Source organism: Urocampus carinirostris, chromosome 7 (assembly GCF_059441175.1).
Source record: "Urocampus carinirostris isolate Australia breed hairy pipefish chromosome 7, RoL_Ucar_1.0, whole genome shotgun sequence".
Taxonomy (NCBI): domain Eukaryota; kingdom Metazoa; phylum Chordata; class Actinopteri; order Syngnathiformes; family Syngnathidae; genus Urocampus; species Urocampus carinirostris.
This window is the reverse complement of record NC_142355.1, coordinates 37,407,242-37,427,827: the sequence shown is the minus strand read 5'-3', so window position 1 is coordinate 37,427,827 and position 20,586 is coordinate 37,407,242. Positions and strand designations below refer to the sequence as shown.

At 40.3% G+C, this 20,586-nt stretch overlaps 1 protein-coding gene and 2 non-coding genes across 3 annotated transcripts; 2 read left to right on the top strand and 1 right to left on the bottom strand.

Moving 5' to 3' along the window:
* Positions 1-1,386: 1,386 nt before the first annotated feature.
* Positions 1,387-14,487, top strand: LOC148363247 (retinaldehyde-binding protein 1-like). The gene is made up of 8 exons (XM_088340868.1): positions 1,387-1,458; positions 5,473-5,509; positions 8,664-8,792; positions 10,299-10,503; positions 11,536-11,714; positions 11,770-11,928; positions 13,017-13,127; positions 14,129-14,487. The coding sequence occupies exons 2-8, from the start codon at positions 5,498-5,500 to the stop codon at positions 14,255-14,257; spliced, it is 924 nt and encodes a 307-aa protein (XP_088196994.1). The 5' UTR covers positions 1,387-1,458; positions 5,473-5,497; the 3' UTR covers positions 14,258-14,487.
* Positions 14,488-15,084: 597 nt separating this feature from the next.
* trnan-guu (transfer RNA asparagine (anticodon GUU)) lies at positions 15,085-15,158 on the bottom strand. Its single transcript has one exon. It is a non-coding gene; the product is annotated as a tRNA-Asn (tRNA).
* A 5,115-nt stretch (positions 15,159-20,273) lies between these two features.
* trnan-guu (transfer RNA asparagine (anticodon GUU)) lies at positions 20,274-20,347 on the top strand. Its single transcript has one exon. It is a non-coding gene; the product is annotated as a tRNA-Asn (tRNA).
* Positions 20,348-20,586: the final 239 nt, after the last annotated feature.

The window sequence follows — 20,586 nt, the reverse complement described above, 5'->3', positions numbered from 1 at the left end:
AGTCCCAAATGAGCTCAATGTAGCAGCAAGATGCCAGACAAACACGACAGCGACGACGGTATGGATTCTGCCATGTAAACAAAATTCTAATTTTTTTCACCTAGGAATTAACATTGACATGATAATTCATGTATTTTTTCCAAATGAATGTTTTATTTTTTACTGGATGAAGGTTTTTTTGTACTACTAGGAGGCACTTTTCTCTTTATTTTGCTTTCTTTCTTTTTCTCTTTCTCTCACTTTCTTCCTCTCTCTCTCTCGTTTGATCTCCCACTTTCTCTATTTTTTTTCTCCCTCTTTCTCTTTAACTAGTCTGGCCCAGTTTTTCTTCTACCATGTTGTCCCCAAGCTAAAATGAGTTGGACGCCCTTGCATTAAATTAAATCTTCTGTTTAAAAATGACGCCAACGCGCCTGCTCTGGTGGCTTCGCCTCATTTGACTATCGGCAGCTGGCAATAATTTGTTTTGCGTTGTCGTGTAATGTGCTATCGTCGCTCTGAAGGAGACAAGAATTGTTGAGTAGTGGAGAAAATGGAGAAACTGCTTTTGAAAGTACTTAAAAGTGCTTGAATGTGGCCATGAAAAAGTGTAAGAACCCACTTTATCTCATTTTTCATTAAAAAAATACATTTTGTAGCTTACTAAAAGCCTGTGCTTCTCAATTATTTTCCTTAGGCAGGGTTTGTACGGGTGCTCAAAATCCTTAAAAGGCTTGAACTTCAATGTTGTCTTTTCAAGGTTTGGAAAGTGCTTGAATTTTAGGTAAAGCGCTTGTAAATGATTATAATTCTTGCCATGTTTCTTTGGTTAGGTGTTGGGCTGGGGTTAGGAGCCATAGAGTTTGGGCTTTAAAAAAGGTTTAAAATACATTATGGTACCAAAATAGAATTGGAGCTAGGGTTAGAAATTAAGGTTTAGGCTCCTTTTTAGAGTATTGCACTGAATTTAGGGGTTCTGAAATAGGGTTGGGGTTAGGGTTTGAGCTCAGTATTAAGGTTCCAAACTGAATGTCCAGAATAGGTTTAGAGTTAGCATTACGGTTTGAAAGAGGGTTTAATGTAGAACAAGGGTTTGGGCTGAAATTTAAACCGATTTTAGGCTTCCAAAATAAGGTTGGGCTTAGAGTTGGGGTTTGAAACTAAGATTTAGGCTCCTGTTCTTTGGATCGACGTTGGATTTCTTTAATGGAACTGGAAAAAATGGTAAATGTGCTTGGAAAGGCCTCAAAGAGGACTTGAATTTGGCCATGAAAAAGCTTATGAAACATGGCCAGTCCAGGACACGTTGCAAAAGCTCCCTTTTCACAACTCTGTGGAGCCCTCGAACATTACATCACATTCGATGTCCATCGAATGAGGGGGGGGGGCGTAATCTGCGGTGACGCACTAATCCCATGCTACAAAAATCACGGCTGGATGCCCCAACCCGCACACGGACACCCGAAGCTTTCCTTTCCGGTAAGTTCGCCTGCTCCCATTCACAAAAAAAAAAAATCACTTTTTTATTTTTGCATACGTTTTCTTACAGGGTTCGTACGGGTGCTTGAAATCCCTAAAAAATGCTTGAATTTGACTGTTTCCAAAGTCAGGAAAATGCTTGAAATTGTTGCCATTGCCTTGTCTCTCGGCAGTCGGACATTATAGACCACGTAATAAACGAAGAAATTTGAATTTAAAAGTGCGTGAAAAAGATGCCGAAACGCCTGTTCTCACACATTTTGTCGTCGTCGTGTGAAGCGTCACCGCCCCCTCTTGGTCATACCCAAGAGGACAGCTCTATTTAGAAAACCGGCTCCGCAAAAGGGCTCTTTTGGCTCGACTCTTCAGATTTTGAAAACATTTTTTTTTCATGATATATTATCAATAATCATATAAATCACCAAATGATTTAGTAATTAGTCATTTCATGTTCTGCAGGGCTACGCATGAAATATAAAGTAAAATAATTTATCGGCAAAATACAAAACAATTATAGCATTTTGAACACTGAAGAGATTTAAACTGAAACAACACAAAAAAAATCTCAGAGAATGCAAACCAAAAACATTAAAAAATATTTACTATTCAGTGCTATAAGTGATCAAATGCAAAAAAACTAACGATTTACAATTTCAACCAGATTAGACACAGATCCTTTGAAAATAAAGTAAGTAAACCAAAAAGCAATAATAGATCAGCGGTCTCTGAGATTCAATATCATTAAAATGGGTCCAAATCTGGCTAATTTTTCCGCCTTTTATCCAAAAAGTACTTTTTTTGTCTTCCGTATGGAATTCCATTTTCACCCAACACCTATAGAGCCTTTTCCATCTTTGTGTGACATATGTCATGAACCAGAAGAGGATCAGGACCCAAACGCGTGACGTTCTCACACAAGCCTTTTATTTTACGGGAAATGGGGAGTCATGCACGTTAGGCAGCGGTCTGGCATGGAAGGACAGGAAGCCAGAGACAACTTCGATTCCAATTGCCAGAGTTGATATTGGACGGATGGGGTCGATACCAGACAGAAAGTGACAGACAGGATAGATAACGGATCAGGATATCGAAAATTAACTAGACGGTAACAAAAACTGGAGAAAATAATAAACAGGACAAAAACAGACGGAAACTAAACTGAAAACTGATATTAAACAGGACAAAATAAACGTTAACAAAACCAGACAGGAAATACCAACAGGAACAGAACCGTGTCGAAACCCACGTCTTGCGGGGCAGAAGTTCGTTGACAGACTGACAAAGTAAGAGAGAACACACTGAGCTTAAAAAGACGAAAAGCCAAATTGTTAATGAGCCGCAGCTGGCGTTACACGGGCGGGGCCAATTGGGCGCCATGGCAACCGTGACAGTGCAGTGTTGAGGTAGAAATGCAGAATTCATGTCAGTTTATAGCAGCTTATTGACACTAAAATATCATCGAAAGGAACAGTTTAAAATAGCACAAAGTATGTGCTAGCAGCAAGATAGCCGCTTTATTTTAGTCATCAAAGCCAACAACAGAAAAACGATTTCATTCTTTGAATGTACAGGAGAGAAAAAATGCAACATCGGCATTGAAAGTGCTTGATTTTGGCCTTGAAATCAAGTGTCGGAACCCTGTTATCAGTACTAGACCAAAAGGATGAAAATAGCTTTCCAGGATAGTGCTCATAGGTTGGCCTAAGGTTTTTAATTACTTAATCGGAGGCCGCAATTTATTCTCACGCTCAGTTTTAAAGTCGGTAATTCTCCGACCCCATTGTTTACAGCCCAAATCACGGAGCTTATGTCATTGTTGACCTGACAAATCTGCTTGAGCTAAATTTTAACTTTGGGGTCTTAAACTTGAGGTTGGCAAAAGAAAAAAAACATTGTTGTAATTCGATGGATGGATAGAGTTTATGCGTATTAAATGATTGAGGCAAAAGTAGCACACGACATATTTTCATTTTGTGGCAGGGGGGGGTCTTAAACTTCAGGTTAACAAATACAAAATGAAAACATAACCATCAATAAATGGTGGATGAAAAAACGATTGAATTTTACAATAACGATTGAGGCAAAGGTTGCACATGTTTTATACATATTTGAGGGGGTCTTAAACTTCAGGTTCCTAAAAGACAAAATTCAAAAAGCCTTGGATTGATGTTTGTACACAATAGCTGAGTTTATACAAACAACTGAGGCAAAGGGGGCCAAGGAGGTAGGGTGGGGTCTCGTCTTAAACTTGATTTAAGCAAAGATGACACATGATGGATTTGTCTTAAACTTTATTGATCCTTAACTTGGATGACAACAAAAACCATGATGGATAAAGTTTCTAGTAAACAAACGACTGAGGTCAAGATATTAAATGAAGGGGAATGACTTAAACTTTGGATCATAAAAGACCAAAGTCAAAAAGCAATATCAATAACTTGAAAGATAGAAAGGGAGGTTAAAAAATGACTGATGCAAAGCAGCACAAAATGATAGACTGTTTTAATTTCGAATTTTGGGGTCTTAAACTTAGGATCACAAACAACTAAATTCAAAAAGAATCATCAATAATTTGAATGATAGAAAGAGTGGTTATATTTAAAAAATGGCTGATGCAAAGTAGCACACAATAACAGATTTTTTAAATTTACATTTTGGGGTCTTAAACTTAGGATCACAAAGAACTAAATTCAAAAAGAATCATCAATCATTTGAATGCTGGATTAAGACAGTATTTCAGTTTTTATCAAGCAAACCACTGAGGCAATGGTGGCACCTGACTTTTTATTTTATTCATTTAGTCTGGGGTCTTAAACCTTTGGTTCCCAAAATATTCGAAAAGCATCTTCAATGACTAAATAAACAAATTAGGTAAAATGAGCAACAGATCTTTTATCTTTTTTTTTCATTTTTGACTTTCAGATTTGTATAACAACATGAATAATAATACAAAGGTTGAGCATAAAATAATGATATTTAATTTTTCTCTTTTGAAAAATGCAGCAGAAATTACAGAGAATATAGGGTAGCCTACCCCCAAATTATTGAATACAATTGAAAAATATATATTCCTAAATATAGATAATAGGGGTGGGGCAAAAAAATCCATTCATGTACCGGTGTCAGGAACCAGAACAGAAACAGGACCCAATCGCATGATGTTCTCACACAAGCCTTTTATTTTACGGGAAATGGGGAGTCATGCAGGTTAGGCAGCAGTCTGTCGTGGAGTGATAGGAAGCCAGAGGCCGACGAGTTCGATACCAATTGCCTGGACAGGACGGGACAGACAGGATTGATAATGAAACAGGATATCGAAAATAAACAGAAGAAACTAGACGGGAACGAAAACAGGAGAAAATAGTAAACAGGACAAAAACAGACGGAAACAAAACTGGAGACTGAAGGGAAGCCAATTTGTCAACGAGCTGCAGCTGGCGCCACATTGGCTGGGCCAATTGGGCGCCATGGCAACCATGACAACCAGTATATATTTTGATTTTATTTTTGGCGATATTTAAAATGGACATTTCTTCCCGGAATTTCGGGAGAAGTATTTTTTAAATATTGACAATAGTAGTATTGTTTTAGGACTTCAGTGGTATTTTTGTCATATTTTCATGGCAGTATTTTTGTATTATTACTGTAGTTGTATTTTCATAGTGTTTCAGTTGTGGTACTTCTGTGGTCGTATTTTTGTATTATTTTGATGGTATTTTTGAAATTTTCCGATTGAAAGCCAAATAAAACATTAGATCGCTGTTTCTTGACTTTCGAGGAATGGAAATGAAATCAGACCGTCACCGATATCGAATCGTAACACTTGTGGGAGCGCGATATAGAGAATGGCGATATCGATCGGCCTCGGTATCGTGATACCATTCAATTGTGACCAATGGTCTCACCCCTGATCAACATTGATAAAAATATGATCGAATAGGTTGAAATACTCTCAACGAAGAATATTGAAATGTATATGAAAGAAATGACCTATGGCAATGTTTTTTCTTTCAGACTTTCCACCCGAGAGTGAGCGGCCATGGCAGTCGTTGTGAGTAGCAGAAAACCAAATCGGCGACCCGGAGAAAAGACGATTGTTTGGGGGGGGGGCAATAATCGGCGTTCGCGGCCCTCGTGAGGCGGATTACGGCGACGCTCCGCTGCGGATTACGTTGCTTCGACCCAGAAATCGCACACGTGGCCGTCATACTTGTATACTTTGAAAAAAAATGGAGAAGCGGTTGCGTCTTTTGATTTTTGTGAACGTACGAAGCAGGAGTCGCCAAGCTTTTCCAAGCTGAGAGCTACTTTTTGGTGATTGATGAGCAGGGATGGAAATCACGCCCCTATAAATCACTTATTATTTCATATTATATATTGTCTGTGACAGGGACATCTAACTCGTTATTTTTTTATGCTGTTACAATGCCGTTACTGTACTAACGGTCATAAGCGGTGCGTTATATACGTTTTTGTACGTTTTTGTGCATGTTTAGTACGTTTTTATTTGGGATTACGTATGTTTTTGTCTGTTTTAGTGTGTTTTTGTGCGTACGCTTTTGTGCGTGATTATGTACATTTTGGTTCGTGTTTATGTACATTTTCGTTTGGGTTTAGGTACATTTTTTGTGTGGGTTTACGTACATTTTGTGTGTTTAGTACGTTTTTAATTGTGTTTAGTACTTTTTCATTTGTGAGTACGTATGTTTTTGTCTGTTTTCCAGTGTTCATTTTACCTCTGAAAAGTGATGGGTCCTGGGGACTCGCATGCTCAAAATTCTGTTGGTCCCAACAGAGATCTATGGGTCCCCAAAATTTAGTGCTATCGAGGTTGAAATTGTAAATCGGCGACAAATATATAATATAAATCTATATATTCAATCAGTTTTAATCATCACAGTTTATTGGTAATGCAAATCAGTTATCACTTCGAGTTTTTTCAGTTTACAACAATGTTGTACATTATACAAAAAATATTAAATTAATTATATTAATCTATATTTTTATTCAGTTTTAACCATCACAGTTAATTGGTAATACAAAGCAGGTATCACTTCAGATTTTTAAATTCACAATATTGTACATTATACATACTAATATTGCTGAAATATTAATCTCATTATTTCATTAGCTGCACTGCTTATCCTCAGTAGGGTCGCGGGGGTGCTGGAGCCCATTCCAGCAATCATCGGGCAGCGGGCAGGGGACACCCTGATCTGGTTGCCAGCCAATCGCAGGGCACACAGGGACAGACAACTCGCTCGCTCATTCACACCTAGGGACAATTTGGACCAGCCAATCCACCTGAAATGCATGTCTTTGGAATGTGGGAGGAAACCGGAGTGCCCGGAGGAAACCCACGCAAGCACGGGGAGAACATACAAACTCCGCACAGGAAGTCCGGTAGCTGGATTTGAACCCACACAGGAGGTTCCCAAGACCTTAGAACTGTGCCGCAAACACGCTAGCCGCTGTGCTGCCTGCTGAAATATCAATCTATATTTTCATTCAGTTCTAATCATCACAGGTAATTGGTAATACAAAGCAGTTATCACTTCAGATTTTTCAGTTCACAAAAATATTGTACATTATACAAAATAATATTGCTGAAATATTAGTCTATATATTCATGCAGTTTTAATCATCACAGTTAATTGGTAATACAAAGCAAGTTATCACTTCAGATTTTTCAGTTCATATATTCTTCGTGGTTTGCTGTCCCGCCACAGTTGTAATTCCTTCTCAAGGTCCAATCCATTATCATCCTCCTCATAGCGTAACCAGGAATATAATTTAGTCCATTTTGGCAGAAAAGTCCTTTTCTTGCTAGTAGCATTCTTTTGTTTATTTTCTTTCGTCGAGTCGTTCGCTTCAGCACGCGTGTTTTCCTAGTCTCCGCGATCTTCCGAAGAATTTCGCCGCCGTTTTTTCGTGCCGGAATTACTGCCGTTGTTATCACTTTCTGCATTATGTTTCGACTTATGACTGACACTGAAGAAATGACCAATTTCGTATTGATTTTCACCTTCCCTCGACGACAACCACCACAACAATGACGTAATCTCGAAGCAACGAGATCTCGTTTGCCGAGATCGGCGTGCAGACAAAAACTCGAACCGCGAGACCAAAACAACAATGGCGGATCTGCCTGACGAAAAGTTTGGAGTGCGGTAAATCTTTGTTTAAAAATAAAGTAATCGGTTAATAATGACAATTTTGTGTCAAAAGAGTTGCCTCCTGGGGACGCACGTTGATTTTACACTATGCGTCCCCGGAAAAAATGATGCGTCTAGGACGCAGGGACGCGGGCAAACGAGAACACTGGTTTTCACAAACACTTTTGTGTGTGTTTGGTACGTTTTTATCTGTGTTTAGTACGTTTTTATTTGTGATCATGTATGTTTTTGTGTGTGTTTGGTCTGTTTTCGTTTGTGTTTACGTTCATGTTTGTGTGTGTTTATTACGTTTTTTATTTGTTTTTAGTACGTTTTAATTTGTGATTACGTATGTTTTTGTCTGTTTTTGGTACGTTTTAGTGTATGTTTTAGTGTATGTTTATGTACATTTCTGTGCATGTTTATGTACATTTTCGTTGTGTTCACGCAAATTTTTGTTTGGGTTTAGTATGTTTTTATTTGAGTTTATGTACGTCTTGTGTGTGTTTTTGTACCTTTTTCATGCATGTTTTAATTTGGCAAATTTTTCTGCTTTTTTGTCTTATTACCCAACACCAATAGTCCTCTCCGTCTTTGTAAACAAGCGTGACGCATTGAAGCTGCGCGTGCACTGTTGAGGCAGAATTATGTCAGTTTATAGCAGCCCATTGACACAAAAAGATCGTAGATAGGAACAGATCAATGTGCTAACAGCAAGTTAGCAACTTTATTTTAGTTATCAACGCCAAAAAAAGAGCTTCTTTTTTATCGGGGTTGGTTTTCTTCCTTTGAAGGTACTGGAAAAAATGGCCTTGAAAGTGCTTGAAAAGTGCTTGAGTCAGGACTTTAAAAAAAGTGTACGTATCCTGAGCTGTGTCAATGGGAAATCAGCCGTTTTGAAACCTCCAAGTCACACATTTCCGGTCTGGATTTTTAATGCCGTTTAGATTTTGATCCAGAATCTGAGCATGATTCGATTCCTTCAATCTCTCCTTGGGTTTTTGGTGTGGAGCTTTACTCAATTCCTATTCCTTTCCCTGAATGTTTTAGAGCGGAACGTACCGGATGGTCTCCGAGGAGGAGCAGGCTCTCCGGGCCAAGCTGGAGCGCCTCACCGTCAAAGACCACGGAGCGGTTTTCGGACCCAGCTCCAGCCTGCCCGACCACACCCGCCAGAAGGTCCGGTTTTTCGGTTTCAATACAATAGAACCCCCGGGATACGGCATGATCTGTTCGGAGGGGGTAATCCGAAATGGAATTGCCGTATAGCGGGGAAGAGAAACCAATGCTAAATAGCCAAGACCTTCCAAACCTCAGTTACCCTGGATAAAAATCTCAACGTACCAAAGTAGTATAGAGTAAGTACTACACATGTGTAATATAGTTGCTGAGGATTCAACAACAAAAATGACATTTTATTTTTCTTAAGAGTTTGACGTTACTGAAGCTGGCACAGTAAAGTTACAGGGTGGATGCAGGTTCCAAATCAAACCGCAAGGATTTTCATGCCCTTAGAAGACTTGCTTTTATTGCCTCCTTATTCTTGATAGGCTTTGAGTTATGTATCTATCACTCGTCGATTGATTACGGCAGTACAACTTAGAGGGGTTAGCAAATCTTGTGCCTTCTCTGTTTTTCTCCATTTCAACGGTTATTGTTTTCTTCTGTTAGCATCACTGCAAGCATTGGGACCCATAGCCAATAAATACATTATTGGATAGTGTTTTTGAACTAAACGAAAAGCTAAAGGCATTGTGGGAGGTAGTTCAACCGCTAGCATATTACCATCTTAATAATGATGTGGAGAGAACCAATAGCAGACCTGCATCTTGTATGACATCGACCAATAGCAGACAGGGATCTTGGAGACGAAACTCTACATATGCACGAACACCACAAAGTTTGATTTTGTACGTTTTTGGGACCATGAAATAATTTGTTGATGTGTTTATGATGTTTTTGCTCCTCTCTTAAGCATGACTGCAAGCCTTAGTACCAGAGGCTAAACAAATTCAAGTTTGTTACACTCGATTCTGAACCGGATGAAGGGAGGCATTGTGGGAAGTAGTTCAGCTAACGATAGCTACCTAGTATCCTATATGATGTCGACCAATAGCAGACAGGCATCTACAAGATGTAACTCGTCATTGCACGGACACCGCAGTTTTAATGTCTTGCAGGGGGAAAATGACGTAACAAGGGGCCAAAAAATATCTTATTCCACACTGTAAAATAAAAGCCATGTAAACTGGGGGCGCTATATCCCGGGGTTATACAGTATTAAGGAAAAGCCACCTACAAGACCATGCTGAGAGAAACGCAAGACTAAAATGAGCTGCACTTTTAAATATGACCTTCTGATGTCGCCAAAGCCAGGCGCCACTCACAAAACAACCAGAGCTGTATTTTTGTCTCTCTTCCCCCTCTCTCTTTCTTTCTGTCTCTCTTTTCTTTTTTCTTTTCTGCTCTTTCTTTTTCTTACCCTGTCCTTTTCTTTCTCCAGCCCTTTTCCATTTCTCTCTCTCTCTCTCTCTCTTTCCCTCTTTCTCTTTTCTCACTTTCCTTGCCTTTCTCACACTCACTCTTTTTTTTCTCTTTTTTGTGTCTTTCTCTTTTTTCTCTTCTTTTATTCTTTGTCTTCCTCGCACGTGTCCTCCAAGCTAAAATCTGGCACGCCCGCTCCAGGCCAAAGACGAGCTGAACGAGACGGACGAGAAGCGAGTTTCCGCCGTCAAGGAGCTCCGCGGGATGATCAAGGAGAAGGCGGAGTCCGGAGACGAATTGGCCAAGGGGGTCCGGGACACTTTTGGGGAAAAACCGGACGCTCTCCTGGTCCGCTTCATCCGGGCCAGGAAATACGACGTTCCGAGATCCTTCGAGCTCATGAAAGGTACGTCCGAAACTCGGCAGGAGATCCGATCACGGGAAGGCCGGACGAGGTCTCGACCCGCACTGGGTCTCGACTTGGATGAGGTCTCGACCCAGACAAGGTCTGGACCAGGACGAGGTCTGGACTAGGACCTGCTCTTGACCCGGACTGGGTCTGGACCTGGACGAGGTTTCGACCCAGACGAGGTCTCGACCAGGATGAGGTCTTGACCCGGACTGGGTCTCGACCCGGACGAGGTCTCGACCCATACGAGGACTCGATCAGGACGAGATCTTGTACCCGACTGAGTCTCGACTCTGACGAGGTCTCGACCCAGACGAGGTCTCGATCAGGACGAGGTCTTGACCCGGACTGAGTCTCGACCAGGACGAGGTCTCGACACAGACAAGGTCTCGTCCCGGACGAGGTCTCGACCAGGACAAGGTCTTGACCCGCACTGGGTCTCGACTCGGACGAGGTCTCGACTCGGACGAGATCTCGATCCAGACGAGGTCTCGACCAGGATGAGGTCTCGATCCAGACAAGGTCTCAACCCGTACGAGGTCTCGACCTGGACGAGGTCTTGACCCGGACGTGATGTCGACCCGGACGAGGTCTCGACCCGGACGAGGTCTCGACCGGGACAAGGTATTGACCCGAACTGGGTCTCTGCCCGGATGTGGTCTCGACCCAGACAAGGTCTCGACCAGACGAAGTCTAGACCAGGACGAGGTCTCGACCCAGCCAAGGTCTCGTCCCGGACGAGGTCTCGACCAGGACGAGGTCTCGACCCGGACTGGGTCTTGACTCGGACGAGGTCTCTACTCGGACGAGGTCTCGATCCAGACGAGGTCTCGGCCAGGAAGAGGTCTCGCTCCAGACGAGGTCTCGTTCCGAACGGGAGATAAAACAGACTCGGACAAGGTCTTGACCCGGACGTGGCGTCGACCCGGACGAGGTCTCGACCATGACGAGGTCTGTACCCGGACGTGGTGTCGACCCGGACGAGGTCCTCGACCAGGACGAGGTCTTGACCCGGACTCCTTGCCCAAGGTTACGTGCGCTTCAGGAAGGAGTACCCTGAGTTGTTCGAGAACCTGACCCCCGAGGCGGTACGCAGCACCATCGAGGCCGGCTACCCGGGAATCCTCAAGAGCCGGGACAAGTACGGTCGTGTGGTTTTGCTCTTCAACATCGAGAACTGGGACTACGAGGAGATCACCTTCGACGAGGTGAGTTCGGCGAGCCGTCCGTCTTTCCCGACGGGTGACGGCTTTTTCTCTGTAGATCTTGCGGGCCTACTGCGTGATCCTGGAGAAGCTCCTGGAGAACGAGGAGACCCAGATCAACGGCTTCTGCATCATCGAGAACTTTAAAGGCTTCACCATGCAGCAGGCGTCGGGGATCAAACCCACCGAGCTCAAGAAGATGGTGGACATGCTGCAGGTGGGACTGCTTTGACTTGACTTTGATGCGGTGAAGTTTCAAAGCAGCTCTGAAATAACTCACGTTGAAGCAGATTTAAGTTGACTGTAGTTCAAGCTTTCTTTCTGCTTCAGCTTGACATTGACTTCTTTAAGTTATCTCGAATCACAGATGAATAAGCTTTGAGTTAACTCACATTAAAGCAGGTTCCAAATTTTTATGTTTAGGTTTCTCGTTGCTTCAGCTTGACATTGACTTATTTTTCGTTATCTCGCTTTAGAGTTTGAAATCAGCTTTGAGTTAACTCACATTAAAGTGGATTAACACTAACTCAAGTTTGAGGTTTCTTGCTGCTTTAACTTCACATTGATCTCTTTGAGTTATCCAGCAATAGAGCTTTAAATCAGGTTTGAGTGAACTCAAGTTCAAGCTTTCTTTCTGCTTTGGCTTAACATTGACCTCGTTGAATTATCTTGCTTTAGAGCTTTAAAGCAACTTTGAGTTCACTCGCGTTAAAGCGGATTCAAAAACACTCAAGTTTAAGGTATCTTGCTGCCTTAACTTTGCATTGATCTCTGCTTGAAAACAGAGTTGGGCTTGCACATGTAAAACTTTGTTCTCCCTAAAATAAAAGTAAAGGTTTTAAAAACCAACTCAATCACATGAAATAAAATCAAATTAAAGCTTTCTTGATGCTTTAACTTCACATTGGCCTCTTTGAATTAACTCAGATTAGAACTTTAAAGCAGTTTTGCGTTAACTCAGATTTAGAGTACGGTAGTTTTGATTGAACTTAGATTAGAGCTTTAAAGCATATTTGGGTTCACTCAGTGTAATACTTTTTGTAGTTCAAGCTTTCGTGCTGCTTCGACTTCAAATTGAGCTCTTTGAGTTAACTCTGATTAGAGATTTGAAGCAGCTGGAAGTTAACTCTGATTTTAGCTTTAAAGCAGCCTTCAGTCAACTCGCATCAGAGCTTTGAAAGAGTTTTTGTTTCACTCGAGTTAAAGCTTTAACTTGGATCTCCTGAAAATAAAATGTTATTAAAACCTACTCAATGAAATAATCGTTGTGATTGAAAATAAGTGAGCGCCCCGTCGTTGTTCCAGGACTCGTTCCCGGCCCGCTTCAAAGCAGTTCACTTCATCCACCAGCCCTGGTACTTCACCACCACCTACAACGTGGTCAAGCCCCTCATGAAGAGCAAGCTCCTGGAGAGGGTAACGTCCCCTCGCACTTAGCACAGGGGTGGGCAAACTACGGCACACGGGCCATGTGCGGCCCATCGGGCTTGTTCATCCAGTCTCCTAATCCAAAATAGTCAAAATATCATGAGAATATATATATATATATATATATATATATATATATATATATATATATATATATATATATATATAATAATGATAAATAAAGTACTACTAATATAGTTTTTGGGGTCCCAACGTCTTCCCCATTGTCCCTTTGTGTGTCTGTAACATAAATACTGCTACAAAAGTACTATAAAATATTATAAAATCACTACAAAACTAAATATATAATTGAGTGCTTGAAAACAGGGACCTAATACATGAAATTGTGTTTATTCTGGAAAGAAAGATGATAGAAAAACGACTACAGCAATACTATATTGCAAATACTACATAAATACAACCACAGTACTATTACAAAAATACTACATAATACGAGAAAATATGAAAATGCTACAAAAAATACTACTGTAGAAAGACTACAAAGTTACTACAGAAATACTACAATGGAATTATTCAGAAATACTTCTAAAGAAATACTACAGAAATACCACTACAATAATACTATAATACAAATATACTAATTCGGAAATACGACATAAATATAACGAAAATAATACTGCAGAATTACATAATTGCTACTACAGAAATATTATGTCAGAAACACTGCATAAATACAACTACGGTACTATTACAAAAATACTTAAGAAATACTATTGTAGGAATACTCCAAAAATATCCTAAAAATACAACTACAGTAACATTACAAAAATACGGAAACAGTACAAAAATACTACTACAATAATAGTACAGATTCTATTATTGAAATACGGCAAAAATACTGCTGCAGTAATACTAAAAAAATAAAACTACAATAAAACTAAAAAAATTCTACACAAACACTACAAAAATTCAACTGAAATCCTCAAAAAAATACTACAACGTCCACTCCTCTTTTTTCCCGTCCTTAGGTTTTCGTCCACGGTGACGAACTGGAAAACTACTACAAGGAGTTTGACGCCGACATCCTGCCCTCGGATTTTGACGGCAAAGCCGGAAAATACGACGGAAAAGCCACGGCCGCTAAATTGTTTGACTGAAACCATCGTTTTGCCAGACAAATCGGCCGCTTTTACCAAACAAAATGGCCGTCTTCCTGTACAATGCTCAGCCGTAAATTCGTCTTTTTTTTTTGTTTGTTTCACAATTTTGTGGATCTTAGGAACTGGGTTTGGATTTGATTTTGTGTGTGTGTGTTGTAGGGGGCGCTATTGCGTCATTTCAAAGAAACTGTCAATTTATTGTACAGTAAAATGTATATAAACATCAAGTTGTTTTATGATTATTTTTCTTCAACGTTCTTAAAATTGCTCGTATCGTAGAGTGGCAAACTCATTTAAGTTCAGGGGCCACATTGAAGGAAAAACACTCTCTCGGGGCCGGAACGCTTGAGAAGACAGAATGAGAGAGAGGGTGAGAGAGAGGGTGAGAGAGAAAGAAAAAGAGAAAGAAAACAAGAAAGAAAGGGAAAGGATATTAAATAGAAAGAGAAAGAGGGAGAAATGGGGAGATATACATAGAACATAGTAAAGAAAGAGGGAGGGGGGAAATAGCAAGAGAAAGTAGGAGAGAATGATGGGGGAGAGAGGGAAAGAAAAGAGAGAGGGAACAAAAGTCAAAAGGGAAAGAAAGGGGGAGAAAGCAGAAGGAAAAAAATAAGGAGAGAAAGAGAGAAATAAGCGAAAGAAAGAAAAGAGGGAGAGAAACAAAGACTGAATGAAAGAAAAAAAGAGAGAAAAGGTGAAAGAAAAAGAAAGAGAAAAGTGAAAGAAATCTGATAAACACAGTACCAAATTGTGCGCCCCTGTGGCCGATTTTTAGTATTTCAGAACAAAATTATATTCTGGTGAGAAAAAAAAGACAGTCTCGTCCCTGGGTGGGCTCGAACCACCAACCTTTCGGTTAACAGCCGAACGCGCTAACCGATTGCGCCACAGAGACCCGTCAATCCCACTTGAACGCGTACAATGACGTCACGTTCCCCACGGCAGGAATCGGGATATCTGCGTAACGGTCACTGCAACAAGACGATTTATCATCGTTGAGAAAAGTCCCAAAAAATATATTCTTATCCTTTAAAGTAAAGCTGATGAAAGCTCAAAAGGATTTATTGAACAAAACCACACAATTCCAAACACAATTCAAATAAAAATAACAAATTATTTACGAATATTCTTAGTTTTAATGGCTTTTGGTCGGGGGAAAGCTTGCTGGACAAATACCGTATATTGTATGATTTCACATTAAAGAGTGATTATATTTCTCTGCCATTTGAATATGCACTTTGAATGTAAAATGTAGATAAAATGGTAAAGTATTGCCAGTATATTGACCTGGCCTTGACTGACGTCATCTTCACGCGACAGCATTTGCCAATGGCCGACAGGAGACTTGGATCCTCATTTTACAACACCTTTTCATGCGGATGTCATTTTTTGTCAAGTCAAGTCATTTTTATTTGTATAGCCCTTAATCACTAAGAGTCTCAAAGGGCTTCACAGGTTATTACACAGACCATTTTTTCTGACTATTATTACACCATCCCCTGATCTGGAACCAACATGAGGGCAAGGAAAAACTCAAAAAACCTCAACGTGAGGAAAATGAAGAAACATTGAGAAGGGACCGCACATGTGGTAATCCCCCTTTCAGGATTACCAGACAACAAAGGATGTTGCAATCACAAATAATACACAGATATTGTCCACGAAAAGTATAGGTTATTCATATGCTATAGAGTAGAAGTGAGTTTTAAGCTTAGATTTAAACATTTCCACTGAGGTTGCAGATCGGATCTCAGGGGGAAGAGCATTCCACAGCACCGGTGCCCGGATGGAGAACGCTCTCGAACCTGCGGAACACTTCTTGGCTCTTGGGATCACCAGAAGACCGGCGCTCTCAGAACGAAGTCTTCGGACCGGAACATAAAGGGGAAATCAGATCTGAAAGATATGAGGGAGCAAGTCCATGTATAATTTTGTATAATACTAAGAGAACCTTGAAATCACATCTTAGGCTAACAGGGAGCCAATGCAGGTTAGCCAAAATCGGGGTGATGTGATCGTACTTTTTTGTCCTAGTTAAAAGCCTCGCTGCGGCATTTTGTACCAGCTGAAGAGACTTGATTCTAGACTTCGGGAGACCAGAGAGTAGTGCATTACAGTAATCGAGACGGGAGGTAACAAATGCATGAATTATAATTTCCGCATTAGACTGAGACAGTATTGAACGGATTTTAGCAATGTTACGAAGATGGAAGAAAGCGGTTCTAGTAATTTTCTTCATATGTGTTTGAAAGGACAAATCGGGGTCAAATATGACACCCAAATTTTTAACTGAGTCACTCTGTGTGATGTGACACGTGTCAATGTTCACAGCAGTTTTTGAGAATAAGTCGCGGCATTTGGATGGACCAATAACTAACATTTCGGTCTTTTCAGAGTTAAGACGCAAGAAATTGAGTGACATCCACTCTTTTATCTCACAATTTAGTGTGGCAGATTCCTCCAACGGAAGATATCGTTGAGTGTCACCTGCATAGCAGTAGAAACTGATATTATACTTGCGAATAATATCACCTAATGGAAGCATGTAAATGTTGAAAAGAAGGGGGCCAAGCACTGAACCCTGCAGAACACCACAGGTAACACTAAACACAATGCGTCCTATCTGAGAGGTAGGATCTGAACCATGAGAAGACGGTTCCTGAGAGACCAATCCATTTTTCCAACCGTTCTTATAAGATATTGTGGTCCACTGTGTCAAAAGCAGCACTAAGGTCCAGCAGCAGCAAAAGTGATGAAGCGCCAGAGTCCATTGCCAGTAGGAGGTCATTGGTTACCTTAATCAGGGCTGTCTCAGTAGAGTGGTTAGCCCTGAATCCTGATTGCATTGATTCAAAAAGATTGTTCTCGGATATGAAATCATTCAGCTGCTGTGCCACTACTTTTTCAAGTACTTTAGAAAGAAACGGTAGGTTGGACACAGGTCTATAATTACATAAGCTTTCTGGATCAAGGTTGGGTCGTTTCAGTGTGGCTTTAATAACAGCGGACTTAAAAGCCGCTGGAACTACACCTGAGGAGAGTGATATGTTTATAATATTTAGAACTGAAGGTCAAGGACGCCAAAAAGACCTTTAATAAGAGAACCTGGAAGCGGGTCGAACTGGCAAGTCGTCGGTTTGGCCGCATTCACCACCTGTTTAAGATTATCGAGTGACAGTTCACTAGATCGGGACCAATTCCCTGGACAGCCACCATGTTGTGCATCTATAGATTTCAGCCCTTTAGTATGTGTTTTATTAATACTGTCTTTAGCGATTTTTTTCCTGTATGCATTGAATTTTCTTAGTAAAGAAGACCATTAAGTCATGGGCTGAATGGGTGGAACTATCTGGGATAGTCTGTTGCCTTGTAAGCGATGCTACAGTGTCAAAAAGGACTTTGGGGTTGTTCTTTTGTGACGCAATCACCTTCGAAAGGTAGGCTGATTTTGCAGAGGCAAGGGCCGTTTTATACTTTAACAAGCTGTCACACCAGGTTTGATGGAAAACCTCAAGCTTAGTAACGCGCCATTTTCTTTCAGATTTCCTGCATTCTTGTTTAAGGGATCTAGTTTCATCATTAAACCAAGGCGTGCGTCTTTTAGGTCGTGATTTAAGCCGTATGGGCGCTACTGCATCCAGGACACTAGCCAGGGTAGCATTAAACTCATTCATGAGTGAGTCGATAGAGCCTTTGTATTCTTTAATTACAAAAGATAAAATTGGCGTTTTACATGTATCAGTTGCCTTGGACATACAGTGGGACCTCGCTACTTTGCGGTTCGACGTTCGCGGATTTAGAGCTTCGCGGTCTGTAATGTTAAAAAATAATAATAATAATAATAATAATAATATATATATATATATATATATATATATATATATATATATATATATATATATATATATATATATATATATATATATATATATATATATATATATATATATTCAGCACCTCTAGTACCTCACATGCTGACCACTTTTCGATGGTTTTTGATCTGTAAGTGAGTGCCAGTTCCTTGCATGGGCAGTTCCTAATAAACATGCGAGTAACCTCTATTTCAGGGTTGTCAAATGTTTTGCCCTGCTCACTCAAGCACTCAGAGGCAAGGTCAGCTGCTCTGTTTAGTCTCAGCCAGTAGTCATAGGGGTCTTCCTGGTCTTTGGGCAAAGTTGAATAAAAGTCAGCTAAAGGGACAGCAGAGTACTTGGTACAGCTAAAGTATTTCCTGAGAAGACTATAAATCATGTCAGGGCGGGTATAGACGTCTATATTACTGTTTCTAACGCCAAACCTAACTACATCTTTAGCTTTTCCTCTCAAATGTATAAGGATTTCCTCTGCTTGCTCTTCAAGTCTCACATTACTCCTTTTAATAAATGTCCTCATTAGATCTTCCCACTCATGTATTGTTATTGAGTCTGAGCCATCCCCAATAAATGACGGCGGTTCCTTAACCTTTCTCTGCGTAACCACCTGACTCAATCTGTTTGCTACATCTTGTGTGGCAGCAGCGTTAGGAGCTACTATATTATGTGACTGAATATTTGAGAATATGCTATCAGCCAATTTATGTCCTATCTCCTGAATAATATTTTTCATCTGATCAGCTACACCCTCAGAAATGTCACTCGTGCTCTGAGTAAACATGTTTCGAATATGTAAATGAGTCAAAATCACAAAATAAATCAGTAGCCTGAGTAACACGTCACTGTATAGCAATTTTAAATACTGTGAGCTGATGACTTCATGAAACGATGTGGCAGGTAGGACAGTCCTCGGTTCGGAGAGTTTGAATGAAGTCACGGGTCACGGCACCAATGTAACCGCGGTGTACGTGTCCCACCAAAGATCCACATTCACGCTGGACTGGATGATGAGGTTTTTATTATTACAGTTTCTGCAAATGGATGAGTCACAACATTAGCTTTTTCTGCTGGGTTTGATCTCTTTGATCTCTTTGTAGTACTCTGGTAAAAACTGACAACAAACCCCGCCTCCTGGTCACATGTTAGAAGCCAAAACCAAACCCCACCCCATACCAGCAGATGGCACTGTTGGACTCAGCATTGCAGGACATTTACCAAAAACTATACACATATTTTAGCAGGAATTTCAATAAACTAAAAGTTATTATTACACCCGTTACATACACCCCCCTGAAATTCTGCTAAATATGGGAGTGCTACACTAAACAGAAAAAAAAATCACATGCCAAAAAGGCAAATACTGATGAAAAAGAGGACACGAAAACTGGTACAGTATTACAAGGAACAAACTGAAGTGCATGTCAGTTCTAAAACTCTCCCAAAAAGGAGTGTGAAAAGAAAGGAGGCGATCAAACTCCTAACTAAGCACAGACTCAAAGATGCCTGTTACATCTCTGAAATATCAAACATTGTTCCTGTAGTTGTAAGTGCTCACATAGGCACAATTCTTGTTTCTTACTCAAGCTTTGTTACTCAAACTGAAAGTGCATCTCTACTGAACTTAAACTAGGAACTTGCAGATATTGCGGACAGAGGATTGTCACCTACCACATGGTCATTCATCTGACAAATAAGACGACTAGGAGGCCTGATGGACTGGCGGACCCTAAGACCATAACGGTTAGGTTGAGCACAAATAACCTGAGCTTGAAGGTCTGGGGCAGTCAAGTCTAAACAGTCAGTATCAGGGGAGTCTGCGTCCAGATGGTCAGTGTTCTTTTTTATATATATATATATATATATATATATATATATATATATATATATATATATATATATATATATATATATATATATATATATATATATATATATATATATATATATATATATTTTTTTTTTTTTTTTTTTTTTTTAATATATATTTTTTTGAAGGTGCGCCGCTACTTCGCGGATTTTCACTTATCGCGGGTGGTTTTGGTCCCCATTAACCGCGATAGCCCAGGTCTTACTGAAATCTGAAAGGACATTGAGAAGTTCGTAATTTTTTTCTACCAATGATACACACATCAGTACATGTCTCTGTGGCGCAATCGGTTAGCGCGTTCGGCTGTTAACCGAAAGGTTGGTGGTTCGAGCCCACCCAGGGACGGATTATTGTTTTAAGATCGTGACTAATTGATAAGATTAAAAGCTTTCCTCCTGGTGGCTATTTTATATCTTTCTTGTCATCTCAACGTCTTTTACGTTCGGTTCAATTGTCTAAATGTATCACTGCGTCATGCTAAACCGGCATTTAACCAACTAATTGGCTATTGACTCTTTTTTTTGAATTGATAATTATTATTTATATATCTTTTAAATGTGGTAATTTTTGTATTGTATTTTTGT